Source organism: Conger conger, chromosome 9 (assembly GCF_963514075.1).
Source record: "Conger conger chromosome 9, fConCon1.1, whole genome shotgun sequence".
Classification (NCBI taxonomy): Eukaryota; Metazoa; Chordata; class Actinopteri; order Anguilliformes; family Congridae; genus Conger; species Conger conger.
The window spans coordinates 46049877-46067046 of NC_083768.1; the positions used below are offsets into that span (position 1 = coordinate 46049877).

At 37.0% G+C, this 17170-nt stretch overlaps 1 protein-coding gene across 1 annotated transcript in view; it reads right to left on the reverse strand.

The window, feature by feature from the left end:
- Positions 1-10451: 10451 nt before the first annotated feature.
- The window catches only part of csmd3b (CUB and Sushi multiple domains 3b), a 268124-nt gene continuing 261405 nt past the window's right edge, over positions 10452-17170 (reverse strand). Inside the window, exons 66-70 of the mRNA XM_061256027.1 lie at positions 16781-16939; positions 14354-14466; positions 13944-14031; positions 11859-11994; positions 10452-11206 (exon numbers count right to left, since the gene is read on the reverse strand). Of these exons, the coding sequence (XP_061112011.1) occupies positions 11047-11206; positions 11859-11994; positions 13944-14031; positions 14354-14466; positions 16781-16939 (656 nt within the window). The 3' untranslated portion in view covers positions 10452-11046. The remainder of the gene's footprint in view (positions 11207-11858; positions 11995-13943; positions 14032-14353; positions 14467-16780; positions 16940-17170) is intronic.

Below are 17170 nucleotides of genomic sequence, written 5' to 3' on the forward strand. Positions count from 1 at the left end.
TAGATACTGAAAGCTTTCTTATACTTTCACCAAGGAAGCAATTGAATACATCTGGCTAATCAGGAACATCTTAGAAGCCAACTGTCCAATTTACTAAAATGGGGAGACCTTGAACAAAAAGGGATGCAATTCCTACACTGATCACCCAATATGGATGTAAATACAATGGTATAAATTATGTTCTTTTGGCTTCTGGATTTGAAATGAAATGATGAATATGTGGATATTCGTTTCATTTCAAATTCAATGTGCTCTAGTATAGAGCCAGGACATTTGATTTGTACCACTGTACTGCTGACCAAATACTTAAGGACTGCACTGTATGTCCTGCATTTGTCACCCCTATTCATTCTACTGTAGCCATTTTAGATTTTTTCACTGTAACTAAAGCTTGTAAAGCACAAGTCTTGGGGCCAGTTTTCAATATACCATCAAATAGGTATTACTTTTAAGACAGGTGTAAAATAAAGGCTAAAGCATTTTTGGATTTTGATATTCAGCAACTAATTTTTTCCCCATCAACCCAAAATTCTAGTATCACCAGCTAATATTGACTAATTCCTATTTCCAGTTTAACTTGTAAACTTGATAAAATATATTTGCATTGCATGATCTCTGGCAAAAACAATGAGACAATATTACCAAAGCAAAGAACCTTTTTTATTCTTACATTGCATGTAAAATTTACATAAGTCATACATTTTACAAATGATTTGCCATAAAAAATATATATTTCTTTTCAAAAATTCTATTTTTTATTTTTTTCATTTTTATTATTCTGAATGCATAAACATGTTTGTACCCAGATGTACTGCAAATAGTATTATTCTTTGACAAAGTGTTCATTCCAAGATGGCATGGGTTTTTATTGCAATCATTTATAGGAAAAAGATAAGTGGCAATAAGGTACATTTATGTTGGCTGTTAAAAATATAAAATATTTTTCATCTTCAGTGAACGTAATTCTGTAACAAACTGGAGTAGCAGTAACAAAATGGATTAACATGAAAAATAAGAAAAAGGAGCACAGGCCATGGGTCGGGTGACTGGTAGGCACTGTAAAAATGTCACTTTCAATTTGTTTTCCCCATTAACTATGAATAATAAGCCAAGATATATGAGCTTTAAAGTTTTTCTTCAGTTTTTGAGAAGTGTAGGACTACATTATTTGTAATTATTTCTGAAATATCACTATACTGTCACCTGAAACCTTCAGATTTTAGATTTTGAAAATTTAGTTAAAATCTCTTCTTGCTGAATCCATAGAATATCACTTTACTAACTACTATTGAAAAGGCACTGTAATGAATTACACATTATACAGCCATTTAGCCCACTGTAATGTCTGGTTCTGGTTCAATGAAAGGTGAACAGTGTGATCAGTGTGACAGAGATGGTGCATGTCAGGTTGTCATTTGCACAAAGACAAGCTTTAGCTAATGGGCTAGTGACACTGTTGCCAGGCATGGAATACAACTAAAATTATTAGACCAGTACAAAAACAATAACAAAAATATTAAAATATTCAAAGGTTTTTGAGATTAGGTCAACCTTTTTTTTCTTTTTTTCTTTTTTTTATCCATCAATCAAAGGGAATTCAGTTCATACATATTTACAGACAGCTCCATAAATCTTGGCACAAAGACAAATCTTGATTTGACTCTCTACTCAATTCTATATTTGTAATCAAACAATTGGTGGTTAAAGTGCAGTTTCAGTATTTTAATACATTTTGATCTCACCATGTAGAAATTACAGCACTTCTTATATACATCGCCTCATTTCAGGGCGCCATGATATTTGGGACAAACATCTTTGCAGACATTTCTGATCACTCGGATGTGTTCAATCACTTCCTTAGTGCAGGTATAAGAGAGCATTTAGCAAAAAGGCCCTAGGCTTTTAATTGTCACCTGATTGTCACCTGAGCCCGATATAACCGAGTTTGGGTCGGGTTCTGTCATTTTCTATCAGGTTCTGTTCGGGGTGGGCTCTTTGGAGCTGGCCCTTTAATTACAAAACACCACATGAGCTGGATTGCAGTTGTAGGCAAGCTAGTTTAGGCTAAGATATGTGAGTGACAGGAAGCATGCCTTAGAGAAAACAAGTCAAGGGAGTATGAAGTACTTGGCAGCCATCAAAAGGAAAATCTGAGGTCTGGACAATGCATTTACATGCAGGCTCAAGTGGGTAAAATATTTGGACTTGTTTCAAATTCGAGGCCAAATAATAGGCTTACCTAAATAAACAGTTTGGAGTATCATTAAGAAGAAAGAGAACACTTCCGTCCAATGAGTTTGGAAGCATTTGGTTGAACTTGAGCAGATGTTTCTGCGTACTATACTAAAGAATTCATTCTGCAGCTTCTATCAGCAGTTACATTATCAACGAAGACAAGTGACTGAGTGAGATAAGTCAATCTTGGTATCATCTGTCCACAATACCTTTTTCCAACCTTTTTTTAAGTACTTAGCAAACTGGTCATATGTATAAAAGGTGCTGTAATCTCTACATGGTGAAACCAAATGTACACAAAACACTACAATAAAATATACTATATACTCAACCACATGTTAATTGTAATTGAGAAAATATGTTTTTGTCCCATGCCTTCTGGGGTTCACTATAAATGCTATGAAATGTATTTTTCCCCTTCCTGATCTCCTCTACCATTTCATATTTTTCATGCTGAATGCTTTCAGATCTTTAGACAACAATTAAAGAAATTTAAGGTACGTGAATTAACGCAAAACACATTTTATAGTTAAATGGTTGGCATTTATATAGCGCCTTTATCCAAAGCGCTGTACAATTGATGCTCTCATTCACCCATTCATACACACACTCACGGTGATTGGCTGCCATGCAAGGTGCCGACCAGCTCGTCAGGAGCATTTGGGGGTTAGGTGTCTTGCTCAGGGACACTTCGACACAGCCCGGGCGGGGGATCAAACCGGCAACCCTCCGACTGCCAGACGACTGCTCTTACTGCCTGAGCCATGTCGCCCCTAGTTATCATTTACTTTACTTTATTTAACTTATCCAACACCCATATCAGCCCTGCGAAGTAATTGCCCCCTAAAAATTAATAACTGGTCTTACCACCTTTAGCAGAAATAATTGCTGCTAAATACCTCCCAGAATTTGATTTAAGTCTTTTAGGCCAAGAGGAATTTTAGACCAATCTTCTATGAGACCTGCTTTAACTCAAAGAAATTGGTATTTGTGAACTGCTTCTTTTAGGTCCTGCCACAGCATCTGTTTTGGGTTCAAGGAAAGACTTTGACCAGGCCAATCCAAAGCCATTTCTAAGGCTCTGGGACCCCACCGACTCCACAGTGAGAGCCATTATTAATCGGAACTTCCCAGGAGTGGCTAGCTTGCCATACCAAGAGTGGAGCCACATCTCATTGTGGAAGTCACAACAGATCCCAGAAGAACATGTAAAGAACTACAGGCCTCTTGATCATCAGCTAAGCTCAGTGCCATTAATCCACAATAAGAAATAGACTGCGCAAAAATCGGATTCATGGGAGTACTCTCCCATGCAAGGCAGAAACCACTGCTTATGAAGAGAAACATCAATGCTCATTTTACATTTACATTACCCTTTTCTAATACTATATTTTGTCTAAAGATCTGACACCTTTCAGTTTGACAAATATGCAGTAATAGAAGAAATCAGGAAGGGGGGAAATAATTTTTCACAGCAGTGTTTATATAGTGCAGTCTGTAGTTATTTGGACAGCGACACATTTTTTGTTGTTTTGGCTACGTACTCCAGCACATTGGATTTGAAATGAAACAACGAATATGAGGTTAGACGCCAGACTGTCAGCTCTAATTTGAGGGTATTTACATCCATGTTCAGTAGGAATTACAACCTTTCTATCTGCAGTCCTCTCCATTTCAGGTGACCAAAAGTAATTGGTCAGTTGTCTTAACAGTTTCTGATAAGTCCAGTGTATTCAATTGCTTCCTAAGTGCAGGTATAAGAAAGTGTTCAGGGTTTTGTTTGCCTTTGGAATCTGTTATTGGCATTTGCCAACGTCAGGACCAAATTAAAGTCAAGGAAGCCATTATGAGGCTGGGAAATAATGCGAAAAAAAAACAAAAAACAGAGGCCAAATAGTTTTACTAGGTTTACCGAAACTGTTTGGAACATCATGAAGAAGAAAGAGAGCACTGGTGTGTGTTTGGGATCATTTCCTTGCTGTGGGATGAAGCATCCATTTGAGGCATTTGATTGAACTTGAGCAGATAAGATGCCTCATAATTTGGAATTAATTCTGTTGCTGCTATCACTTTATTACTTGGCAAACGGTAACCTAGCCATGCTGTTTTTGCATCTTGCAAGGTAGCCCCTGTAGATCTGTTTGTGAAGTTACAAAGCGGAGAGACTAGTCACTGACACAACCTCGCCAGTCTCCTGAAGAGTGCTTCTGATCTGTAGGCGTTAGGGTTTTTTTTCTTTATCATGGCAAATATTCTTTGGTCATCAACTGCTGAGGTCTTTCTTGGCCTACCAGCACCTTTGGAACTGCTGAGCTCATCAGTGCACTCTTCTCAAAGATGTTCCAAGCGGTTTATTTTGGCAAGCCTGTTGTTTGGTCTTTGTCTCTGACTGTTTTTTATTTGTATTTCTCTCTGGTCCTCACTAATAGTCCAAAGACAATCAAAAGCCTAGAATAAAGAGATTCCCATAAAAAGGGGGGACTATATATGCAAACAAATGTAATTTCCACCAGGATCACCCGATATAGATGTATATACCAAATACAATCAAGGTTGGCAGTCTGTACTTTAACCTCATATTAATTGCTTCAATGTGTTGGAGTACAGAGGCAAAATAACAGAAATTGTACCACTGTCCAAATACTTACAGACTACAGTGTGTTATATATATATATATATATATATATATATATATATATATATATATATATATATATATATGTGTGTGTGTGTGTGTGTGTGTGTGTGTGCGTGTTTTGTTATTGCACCTGACAAGCACAATCATCCCACATCCACAGACATTTAAAAAAAATTTTATGGGCTTAATCTGGTCTTTCAATTGTAACGTCCATTTAACCAAAAGTCCAAATTGGGTTTATGCACGCAGTGTCTACGTATTTCCACTTCTTTCCTTTCATTCTCCTTTGACAGCTGACACTGACAGTTGGTTTCTTTATGTTAACTACCTAGCTAATTTACCAGCTGACAAGATATGCTACCCTAACAGCACAGCTACATAGAGATGAGGTAGACGTGTTGTCACGCTCTGTCTGTGTAGGGTGTTCAAACATTCCTCACTATGCGGGACAGTCCTGTATTTTAACAATTTGTCCAGCAAAAGTGAATGTCCTGCATTTCAATAAACTCACACTCTAAAATGTTAAATATATGAATTCTTAATGTTTTCTCTAGTTATTAAGCAACAATTAAGCAACAATCGAGAATTGGGCCAGTACCCTAAATAAGTCTTATCTGGGTCAAAGAGAAAGGTTTTTCTTTTACTATAGAGTGTAAAGGGAAACTACTTTACAACATGATCAACATTTCTGTACTGATCTATACAGATCTGTACTGTGCTGATCAATAGCACGTTTCAGCTTGATGATTCATTCATATTTGACAAATGTCTCAATTGGTTTGACATATTTAAATAATTTAACTGAAGTAACACAAACATAATAACAGTACCCAGCAGGAACACAACATTGTGACAATGTTTTGACAAAGTAGTAATATGATTGGTGCCAGCAAAATTTTGGTTGCAGCAATGTTGATGGAGACATGACATTTTGACAGCTTTGGGATAGCACTGTATCGAACAATTTTAGAAAATATATTTTTGCAGCTATTTGACAGTGTAAGCACTGGGTTAGGGATTACAGAAATATGACAATTTAATATAATAGTTCCTGGTTTGAAGAAATCTTTAAAGCCAGTTTAAAGTCTTTTCTTTTGTTTTGCAAAAACACAACATTATAGTTACATCTCCAAAAACATTTACTCAATGATGGGTCTTTGTCCCAAACATTATGTTGGGCACTGTATATCTAAATAAATCATATTATGTCATTTTCAAGTCAGGTTAACTCCATACATTTCTGATTATCTGGTTAAAGAATCCAGAACACAATGTTTGGTAAGTTATTCTCAAATTTCACATTAAGATAATAGTTACATGCCTGCAAGGTGTAAACAGGCATTACAGAAGATTGGGTAATGATTTTGCATTCAAAATTCATTATGCATTCATGAGCAACAAAAGCATTGCACTGCAATTACATAGAGAAGTAAGAATGCTTTATAAAATGTTTTACTTATCTTATGAAGCTGTTATGTTGCGGACTACAGAGCATATTCATGATTGCACTTTGAACTCTTCAGAATACATTAATTACATCCATACAAACAATGAGTGTATGCATTTTGTCACCACCAATAATAGTGATGAATTTCCATTAACTTAATGTATGTGTTATGAAGCTTTGTATCAAACAATATAGCTTATTAGTGCATGTCATGGGTTTTAAATGCATTATGAGAAGTACAATAGTCCGAGCGTTACATTAACTACATGGAAATCTTTCATGAAGCATTATTTTTTGTGTTATGAAGACTCCTATCAATCCTTTCATTACAAACGTTTTTGCTTTTAAATGAGTGGTCAAGTTATTATATCACAAACATGTACCATAACATTTACTTCTGCTGAGACTCAAAGTGATTTATAAAGTGAAGAATGCCCTTCACATATTGACACTGCTGGATTGTCACCTATGTGATTCAAAATGAGTACCGTATCAGGCCTAAGTAAACAACATTAATAAAATCTTAATGTTAATATTATGTATGCTTTTTGGTGCACTCATGAATGTATTATGTGTGCAGTATTCTTATATCTATGAACCTCAATTCAGATCTATCCCAGCTGGTTACATAATGCATACACACATATTGTACATTGTTTTGTATGGTTGTACAGTAATGAATGTATTTAAGAGTTCAATGTGCATTCATGAATATGCTCTGTAGTCCACAATATAACAGATTCATTAGATGCATTATCCTCTATGTAAGTGCAATGTAGCGGTTTGTAATTCTCACGAATGTGTAATGAATGCATTATGAAGATGGAGTTAATGAATATCATTATTGAACAATGCTCCGTTGCCATTTCTATTTTGCAGTTACCGCTGCTACAGAAGTCTGGACATCACAAGATCAGTTTACACCGCCATGCTGGCAGGAAAACTGGCAGGCAAAACAAGTGAAAATGAACGGCGGTAGTCTCAGGTTCAAACCCTGTGAGCTCACAGCGCACTTCAATCCAAAAACATTGACCAATATATTCAAAAGCTTGACAGATTAAATATCAGTTACACTTGACAGGCTCCTCGGGTGCCTTTTACATTTTATTTTTATGATTGAGACCGCAGAAAGGGAAAAAGTTTCTGATCTGCAATATTTTTTAACGACCCGATGAACTTACCCTTCACATCCTCCAGTGATGCTTTAAAGGATAAGGTATATGACCAACATGTCCCAGACCTTTTAATAGACAAAATCATCATTACTTTACATTAATGGCAGACACTCTTATCCAGAGCGACATACAGTTGATTAGGCTAAGCAGGAGACAATCCTCCCCTGGAGCAATGCAGGGTTAAGGGCCTTGCTCAGGGGCCCAATGGCCAAACGGCTGTATGGATCTTATTGCGGCTATACTGGGCATCGAACCACCGACCTTGCGTGTCCCAGTCATGTACCTTAACCACTACACTATAGGCCAACCTACATAGATGGAAGAATCTTTTTTTTCTTTTTTTTTCTCAATGATCCCAGCTCATCTACTTCCCACTTGGTTTAACTCAGAATTAATATAGCAATTTTACTAGAAAACTAAAAAAAGACTAAAAATTAAACTGACCACCCTGCACATACATAAAATATCAAATAGGTCTAGAAACAGATTTCAATCATTATTTTCTAGCAAACCAGCGAATTCAATCCCAATTGTATCTATCCCACCGAACCGTGCAGCTCACTAAACAAAAAGATAACAAAACAAAAAGATAAATCAACAACTCAGACCCCCCAATGCTGAACTTTGGTCCCAAACATTCAAAAACACATTTTGAATGACTACCAGCAGTAACTTATTGCAACTTATTCAATATAAACTAAGTTGCACACTCTGTCCCCCCAACACCCTGGATAACTATACTCATGCAGTTTGACAATTTCCACCTGTACAACACATCTGACAAGAAACAATCAATAAACAATAAACAATAAATCTTTTAGGCTGGCACATTCCACTCTCTGTACCCTTCTCTATACTAGGAGACAAAAGAACGAGTCACCTCATCCAAATCACACTCGTCATAACTATTACAAAGAAAACCATCCTCCTCAACCGGAAAACCAGAAAAAAGTGGTCGCATGAACAAAAAAAAACAAGCAGGAAATTGTATGGGCAGGATTAAGCCATCTGTCCAAATAATGGTTGGGTCATCATAGGAACCATGGAAAGCTGTGCTAGCTGTATGCTAGCTGTGTAGCTGTCCAGCCAATTTATCTCTATTTATTGCTAGCCAGCTAAGAGAATAGGAGAATTAACTATCAAGATATTAACGGGCTACATTATTACTGCATTACTGCAGGCATCTCGCCTTGAAATAGGAAAAGGAGAAGTCATCCACAATTTCCAACATTTCGCCTTTGTGACTGGTCGAAAATGCTAAGATAGATGAAGCTTGTCCATAATAAAGTAGCAATTTGTTGTTCCTCAATGAACGGATACTCAAAATGGACTACAGTCAGAAATGACAAACATAATTGGTGAGGCCTCAATTGATACCGTGGCAATTAGCTAACATTAGATAGTCCTGGTTTGTTGCTCTAAGTGAACAAACACAAACATCAAAAAGTGGCAACTGTACGGTTAGGCACAGCTAGCTTCATTCAATGCCAGATTCAAGCTGGGAAAGATGAAACAATTATCAATTTACTTTTGTCTTTTTACCTGGTATTTGCACTTTACACTGCTCAGAAGAACCATCAGGTGACTTCATACAGTAAGTATCCAAATAAAGCCTATATTTCTTCCAGGGAGGGGGGGGGGGTTCTCCTTATTTCCCTAGTGTACATGATTGTCTGATTAACATTTGGGTCAATTTCCCTTTCCAGGCTGAAGTATTTTAAGCTCTGTCCAATTATTTTGCTGGCCTCCTCTAGCGGCCATCATTTTGTTGCTTCCTTTTTTAAATCTGTCTTTCACACCACAGATTTTACATTCACTTTTTGCCTTAACTGTATCCTGCCTGGATACAAAGTAATTCACAGGGACAGTTGACAGCTGATGGACTGTTTAAGTGGCTTGTTACCATGGCAATGCACCAGTATTTCTCTGGATTTACTTTACACAGAACAAATACAGGTTCAGACTCGCTTGATGTCTAAACACAGACATCGATACCAGGTCAGCTCCACCAATTACCTATTTATGGTCTGTGAAAAGACTGCGTGAAAAATGAGTAGGGCTGGTTCATTCAGATTGCGGTAGTTGGTGTGCATAAACCCAATTTAGCAAAAGAGAATTGTCCGTTTTTAGTTCAAATATAACCAAACTTGGATAATTATTACACAGCATTGTACAGCATTGTAATTTAAGAAAGCAATGACCTTCCCATTAATTAATCATTCTGGCCATCAAATGAGTTGGATATTTACTGGAAGCAGATATTTAATGTGAATATTAGTTAAAACAGGATTAATTGGCATGATGTAAATCCTTGCTTAATGTGGTCTCTGACCTCCACTGGCTCTGTGTATTTGTATATATGAAGTACCCCTCACTCAGACCACGGGCTAGCCACTCTGCTACTGGTGAAATAATCTTTAGCGGAGAGCTTAGTGCTGCTGCCTCTCCACCAGGAGACCCGAGTTTGGTTCCTGCCTGCTCCCCCACTGAGTCTGTTACATCGGTGTCAAGTAAACTGTCTCTCAACTGGAAAGAGCAGTGTCCCCTATGGGTAGAAAGCTTGTGGGTAGTATGTGAACACGAGGGTACGCTCTGCCAGTGGTGAGTGTAGCGATCTGCTCAGTATGCTGGCTATATATAATAATTCAAATTTTTAATGGAATATTGAAATTAAGTAGTTTGCAAGATGTTGAAGCAACAATCTGAAAAAGCTGTCTTTTCAACTTTCAATAAAACCAACTTTTGAAAAATATATTTTTCATTGCCACATTCCATTGTTTCACACTGAATTGGTTCTGACTTTCTAGGTCTTTAAAGTGCTTCTTGAAAAGACAGTAAGTTCTGCTTGAAAAGAACTTACCGTTTGCCCATTGCAGTACGCTGTAAGGAAACATGTATGCTTTTCAATATCGACGTGTTTTGTTTTTCTTTTTTTTAATACAATTATTCTTAATAATTTTATTAAGAAAATTTTATTAAGAAAATCATATCAATAAAAACTCAGACATAATTCCAATATCCTACACATGTGTAGAACAAATTTTTAAGAAATATATGTAGGTGGAAAAACTTTCACCCAAGTTACCTGGGATGATCATAACATGTTACATATAAGTGAGGGTGGAGGGGCAGAAAATATAAAGAATGGAAGCTGTAACATAGTTTTGTGCATTCTTTGATGTGAAGAGCATATTTGTACAAACTCTTGATTATAATCTCTTTACCCCCAGCCCATCCCATGTGGTAATATAGCACAAAAATATAGGTGTACAATGCTCCTCATACATATGCAAAAAAGACCAAAATAAACGGTAAAGAAGCACTCTCAGAGTGCACATAAGGTAGCATAATTCTTCTCCAAGTATAAGTTGTCATGGAGACAATATCAGTTATTTAAAACATTATGGTTTCCAAGTCTTCCTGACGCTCGGTTGCCGTTGGTTCCTGAAAAGTGTGCTTTAAATGTCAGTGTACGTCTATTGGACCCTCCAGGTTCACTGTAAAATGCTTGTTTTGCAAACCTTGAAAAAGTTTCCATGGAGCGAGCTCCATTATACCATAGTGCAGACTGTGTTCAGGGTGGGGTCAAATCGAACTGCTTTTCCTTCAACTGACTTTGCATTTGTATTGTACATGGGATTTTCAAATGCGGCTTGGCCGTTGTTGTTTTCGTGGACTGAGCAGCCAGTGTACTGAGTTTTCGGTGTAGTCCTACAAAGAAAAGTACATTTCAAACTGAAGAAAAACAGCAGCTGTTTGTTGGATGACTAGTTGTATCTTTTCTGAATGTAGACAGACAATTGACCATTCACTCATCGACAAACATGAAGTTACATTTATGTTTAAGAGCACAGTCAAGCTCAACTTTATATCACACACACACACACACACACACACACACAGGAAAACAAAATATTTGGAGTCACATAATTTTGTTATTTTGGCTCTGTACTCCAGCGCATTGGATTTGAAATTAAACAATTAAGTGCAGTCTACCAGCTTAAATAAGTGAGGGTATTTACATCCATATTGGGTGAATCATTAACCAGTCATTCATTACATGCAAAGGATTTGCAATTAAATATGATGAAATGATTTACATTTTTGTTATTTGGCCAATTTCATTGAATTTGAAATGAGCTGCCCAATCACTTTAGGGTCCCCCACGATGGCGGGACTATGTATAAGAAGGGATCCAATTCCTACAAGGAACCACCAATATGGATGCAAATACCCTCAAATTAAAGGTGTTAGTGAATATTTATTATTTCATGTCAAATCCAATGTGGTGGAGTACAGAGCCAAAAGAACATATACTACATACACTACATTAATATGTAGAACATGCAAAAGGTTTACTTACCGCTGCTTATAAAGATAAAATCCAAAACCTGAAAATATCAGGGCGAAAAAAGGCACAAGGATTGCTATGGCCACAGAGCTACTGTTTGTACCATGGGGTGGATTTGAGGAGTTATTACTTTCTGACATATTCAAACCTGTGAGGGAAGAGCACAATCAATATAAGTAAATAAAAAAAGAACAAGAACAATTCATCTCCTAATGTGTAAAAGAATTATAATGCATGCCAATACAATTTATTATTTCATTAACCGCCGTAAGTACTTTGTATGGATTATGTCCCTGTAGTTATCACTAAATCCATTATTGAAGAGGTAAATCCAGGGACATAAAAAATGTGCATTGTAATAAACTTAAATTCTCATAAGAGAAGTTGTCACCGTGTTATCGTCCTGAATTTCAGTCCACGGAGAAGGGCAAAATATCAGACGTTATGGCCTAACAAAATCAATTTAAGTAATCGTCCCCCCCATCGCTGGCTCTATATACAGCAGCTTGAACTATATGATTGGAAATGTAGCTTAAATGTAGTATCTAAATAGACAAGGCCTGGGACTCCAACACCAGGTCACAGGGCTCACACTTTTGCTTGGACTGAGCGCCTTCACAGCGTGATCCACCTGGAGGCCCTACATGAGCAAATTGTTAATCATTGAGAGATGGAGAGTTGATACAGATGTTCTCCCCATACATCTACATGAGTGCATTTCAAATTATCTCATAAAAATATCACTGTCTCTTGTTCATTCATTGCAGTTTTTCTTTTCTTTTTTTAAAGGACACAGCAAAATGCATGAAATGTTTTCAATGTAAGCTTTTTTTTGTCTCTTCAACACATGCTTGAGAAGCTTTTAAAGCAAAGCCCATGTACAATAAGGCCCTATTTATTGTACACATTGTACACAAAAAAATCTAGAATCTCAATAGAGAAATTAAATACTGCACCGTTGTAATGCACGCTGGGTATTTGTATGTTAAATTTGTAATATGCAAGAACACACAGGTTTGTTGGACGTGGCAGCAAGGAAGGGGGAATTTCCCTTGAGCCAGGTTGTGCTATCAAAGGTTGTTGTTTAGAATTCAGTTGTCCAGTTCTTTCCCAAACCAAATAAAGCTAGCCTACATGTGATAATAAGAGTGCATGAATGAGAAATATCACTCCTATTTTGCAGGAGTAAAAAGAACCTGCATTTTATTGAGTTGAAGTCAAAATATTGTACTCCGAGAAAGCAATGTTGAATATTTTCTTTAACTATGCAAGTACCTACCTCGGTATGCCTGTGGCTTTGTACCTATGACCAAATCACAGCTGTGACGATATACAATACCACAGCACTGTGAAATTGCTTTCATACAACAGCTTTATAAAGGCTTTTCATCAAGTAATGGTAATTTGAGACAATACATTGAATTTATTCAGCATCAACAAGAAAAAGGTTCCTTCTGAATTCTATTAGCAACTGTAAGTCTCTCGCATTGTCAGGTAACTATAAACAAATGCAAAGACTAGTCACTACTCAGCAGGCTAGCTAGGTCACAAAATACGGGACAAATCACATCCTGTATTGATTTAAGAAAGAAGGAGCATTGTACGGCTACTGAAGTGTAATGGATGGAAACCCTCCACAAAGATCTAGCCACTGTTGGTTGTGGTAGGCATTTAACTGTAGGCTACATTTCCATTCATTGCACAGGAGTCCCGGGCAGACGAATAAAAACTCCAGGTAAGTTAAGCTTGTTGGGTTTGTAGCTACTCAGTAACAGTAGCTGTTCACATCTTATTCTATTTTCATTGGGTGGAAGAGATCAAACATGCTGTTAATGGATCCACTTTGTTAAAGTTAACATGTAGCTAGTTAGCTAGCGAACAAGGTAACTCTTTTCCCAATTTGGGTGAAGTATGAATCTAATGTAAGCAACGCGTATTGATCCCAGCTGGTGATGAGGTCAGAGTGATGTTGTATAGTATATCTGAACTCATGGAATGCCTCTTGTCCAATCAAACTTTTATACTTGGGGACAAATGCATGACCAAATACTGTCACAAAATATGATTGAATGACCATTATGTAGCAATTTTGCTTACCTAGTCTCTGTAGTCCAAACTGGCCATAGTCTTTACCCTGTATGAACCCTTGAAAAACATAGGTTGCACCATCAGGTTCTGCTGACACCTGTATGAAGAATAATGGCACATTTAGTAAAGGCTACATATTTTCCTTTAAGAACATTTCATGTCTTCAAGAATTAAGAATAACAAGAATTAAGAACATAAGAAAACTCATGATGAGAACAGGCCATTCAGCGAATATTAGTCTTTTTTTTATGATTAAGCATGCCTGTAGACCATCACATAATTTATTTACATAACTCTATGAACACACTTTGTGGAATTAGTTCCTTTGAGGGGAGACAAATGTATTTGTTTGTCATTATCAAGAAACTGAACAACTTTATCAGTATGAGTGATGTGGTTTCAACATATTATGGACTTACAAAACCATCCATTGACCATGTCTCCTCTTTGATCTTGCTCAATGTAGTCTGTGTGGATGCTTTCACATCGTACGCAATTAGCATCAACCGTGCTTCCTGGCTTTTATAAACTCCTGAGTTTCAGGGGAAAAGAACAAAACAGTAAGACCTGAAAATGTTATAAACTTCATAAGGCCTTCAAATGTATTGTCATGACTCCTTGTCGCTTAAAGGTACAATAGGTCATTTTGGACTCCTAATGGTCAAGAGAGGAATTGCAGCAACAAACACCCTAAAACCACAACATGCACTGTTTTGGAAAGTTGACTGAAAAACGTGACAGAGCCTGCTGTCTTTTTGTAGTGTTCTAGTAAGAAAATGTTCGCCGAACAGGTGACTTTATTACATTAATGGCATTTGGCAGATGCTCTTATCCAGAGCGACGTACAGTTGATTAGACAACAACGCATGAGACAATCATCCCCTGGAGCAACGCAGGGTTAAGGGCCTTGCTCAAGGCCCCAATGGCTGTGCAGATCTTACTGTGGCTACACTCGGGATTGAACCACCAATCTTGCATGTCCCAGTCATGTACCTTAACCGCTACGCTACAGGCCGCCTTTATGAAATGTTGACTTTAGTGTGCTGCACAACACTATTTATGTTTTGTCTTTTTGAAGTTTTCAATTTAGGTAACCAACTATATTATGAGCAAGCAACTTGTTTCAACGATAGGAAGGGATTTACAATTTGTAACAATATTTTAACACAGAAATCTTACTTATTGTCCCTTTAACTCACTTTTATCAGTAAATCAATAACATCTGTCATAAAATCTACCAATAAAAGCTAAACATAGATCAAGGTTCAAGTGATGTAGTAAAAATTGCATATTATTACTTCCAATAAATATACTCAATACACTAGATTTTATTGTTTCAGAAGACACTACGAAATATTGACAAACTGCAATAACAGACGAGATACTGAATGTTTTCTTCTTCCTGCACTAAGGAAGAAATTTAATATACCTGACTTATTGGATAACCGAATATGGATATAAATACAGTCAAATTAAAGGTTTGCAGACAGTCTGCACTTCAGTTATTGTTTCACTTCTAATCCAATAGGCTGGACTACAGAACCAAAATTGAACCACTGTGCAAATACCAATACAACGGACTGCACTGTAAAATGGTGGATATTGAAAATGTATTTCTTAAAGCAGCAAGGCTGACTTTTTCACTGATTATTTACCATTCTCAATTTAATTTTGATGTCTCTAATTGACATAAGCAAATGTGACCGTATACAAGTACAAAAGGGAAGAATCTGCACACTGTAGCCTATATGCCCCCATATAATGGAAATCTATGAACACCAGAAAGCAACATTGCGAGTCTACTGACTCCTGAATATTTATACATTAGCAAGATATAAGACAAACTTATAATTACTTAACCAATTACAAATACAATAACTGTTTTTTCATTCCAAGATGAATTGGAATTAACTAATGTAGTTTTTAATATGAATGATATACAGCTACATAAACAAAGCTGAACAGCTTGACTTCCAGTAACAACTACATGCCAATTCATGCAACCTTTTTGTAAAGTGTTAAAAAAAGTATTATATTTAGTTGTGTCATTGCCCTACACAACATTGGAAATAATTAATTTGCTTCAAATTAGAATGTTTATTACTATATATAGCTATATATATATATATATATATATATATATATATATCAGTAATAATGAAATTACATGCATCTTATGTATCCAGCTAGGGGACTACATAGCATAGCATTAGACCATCAGCAGATTTCAGATTGCAGAATGAATGTGTTTTTTACATTTTGGTCTGCTAATAGATCACTGGCTGTCAGTGAACTCAATATCTAATGGAAAAATATACTTTGCTTGCCTGGTATCCTAAAAGGGTGCTACTTTCAATACATTCCTTAATAAATGCATGGATAGTATGTTAAGTTCCCTTCCTCTGAAACCGTTCTGTCAAAGCAAAGCTCAGTGGGAATACCGATCGCGTCTTCTTCCGGTTTCAGCTTTCCACGAGGCTGAGGGTTGAATTGACACGTCATTGGCGACATTGGCTCAGGAGCCATTGTCTGGCAGTCGGAGGGTTGCCCTGGGTGTGTCGAAGTGTCCCTAAGCAAGACACCTAACCCCCAAATGCTCCTGACGAGCTGGTTGGTGCCTTACATGGCAGTCAATCGCCGTTGATGTATGAGTGTGTATGTGAATGAGAAGCATCAATTGTACAGCGCTTTGGATAAAGGTACTATATAAATGCCAGCCATTTACCATGCTTGCATGTTCAGAATCAACTTACAACTAAAACATCACCTGTAACTGTGGATACAGACTTATTAATGTGAAAACAATGGTAACACCAATGCATTCTTTTTAAAGAAACTTTGCTTACCTGAAAGCAGCAGCTCCACATTGCTGTTGGATAATGTTACATTTACTCTACCCGTGGTTGCGTTAAAGCTTGTGATCATCAAAGTCATAGGTTGCTTCCGTCCCTTGTAGTTATATGAGCCTTTCCAGATGTAATTTGGAGCAAAGACATCATCGGGAACTGCAAAAAGAAAAAAAAAAAATTAAAAGAAATTTCATTTTGTACCCAACATGTGGTTGACCATGTCACACCCTTATTTTGAATGGCCAAATGACTGCAACTGCAGCTGATTCAGAGTGTAGGCATCCACGGTTCTCCTCCGAAATACCTAGAGTTGCCACCAGATTCTTTTCACACCATAGACTACTAGGGTTGTGTACCGAGAGCCGGTATTTTTTGGTACTGGTTCCT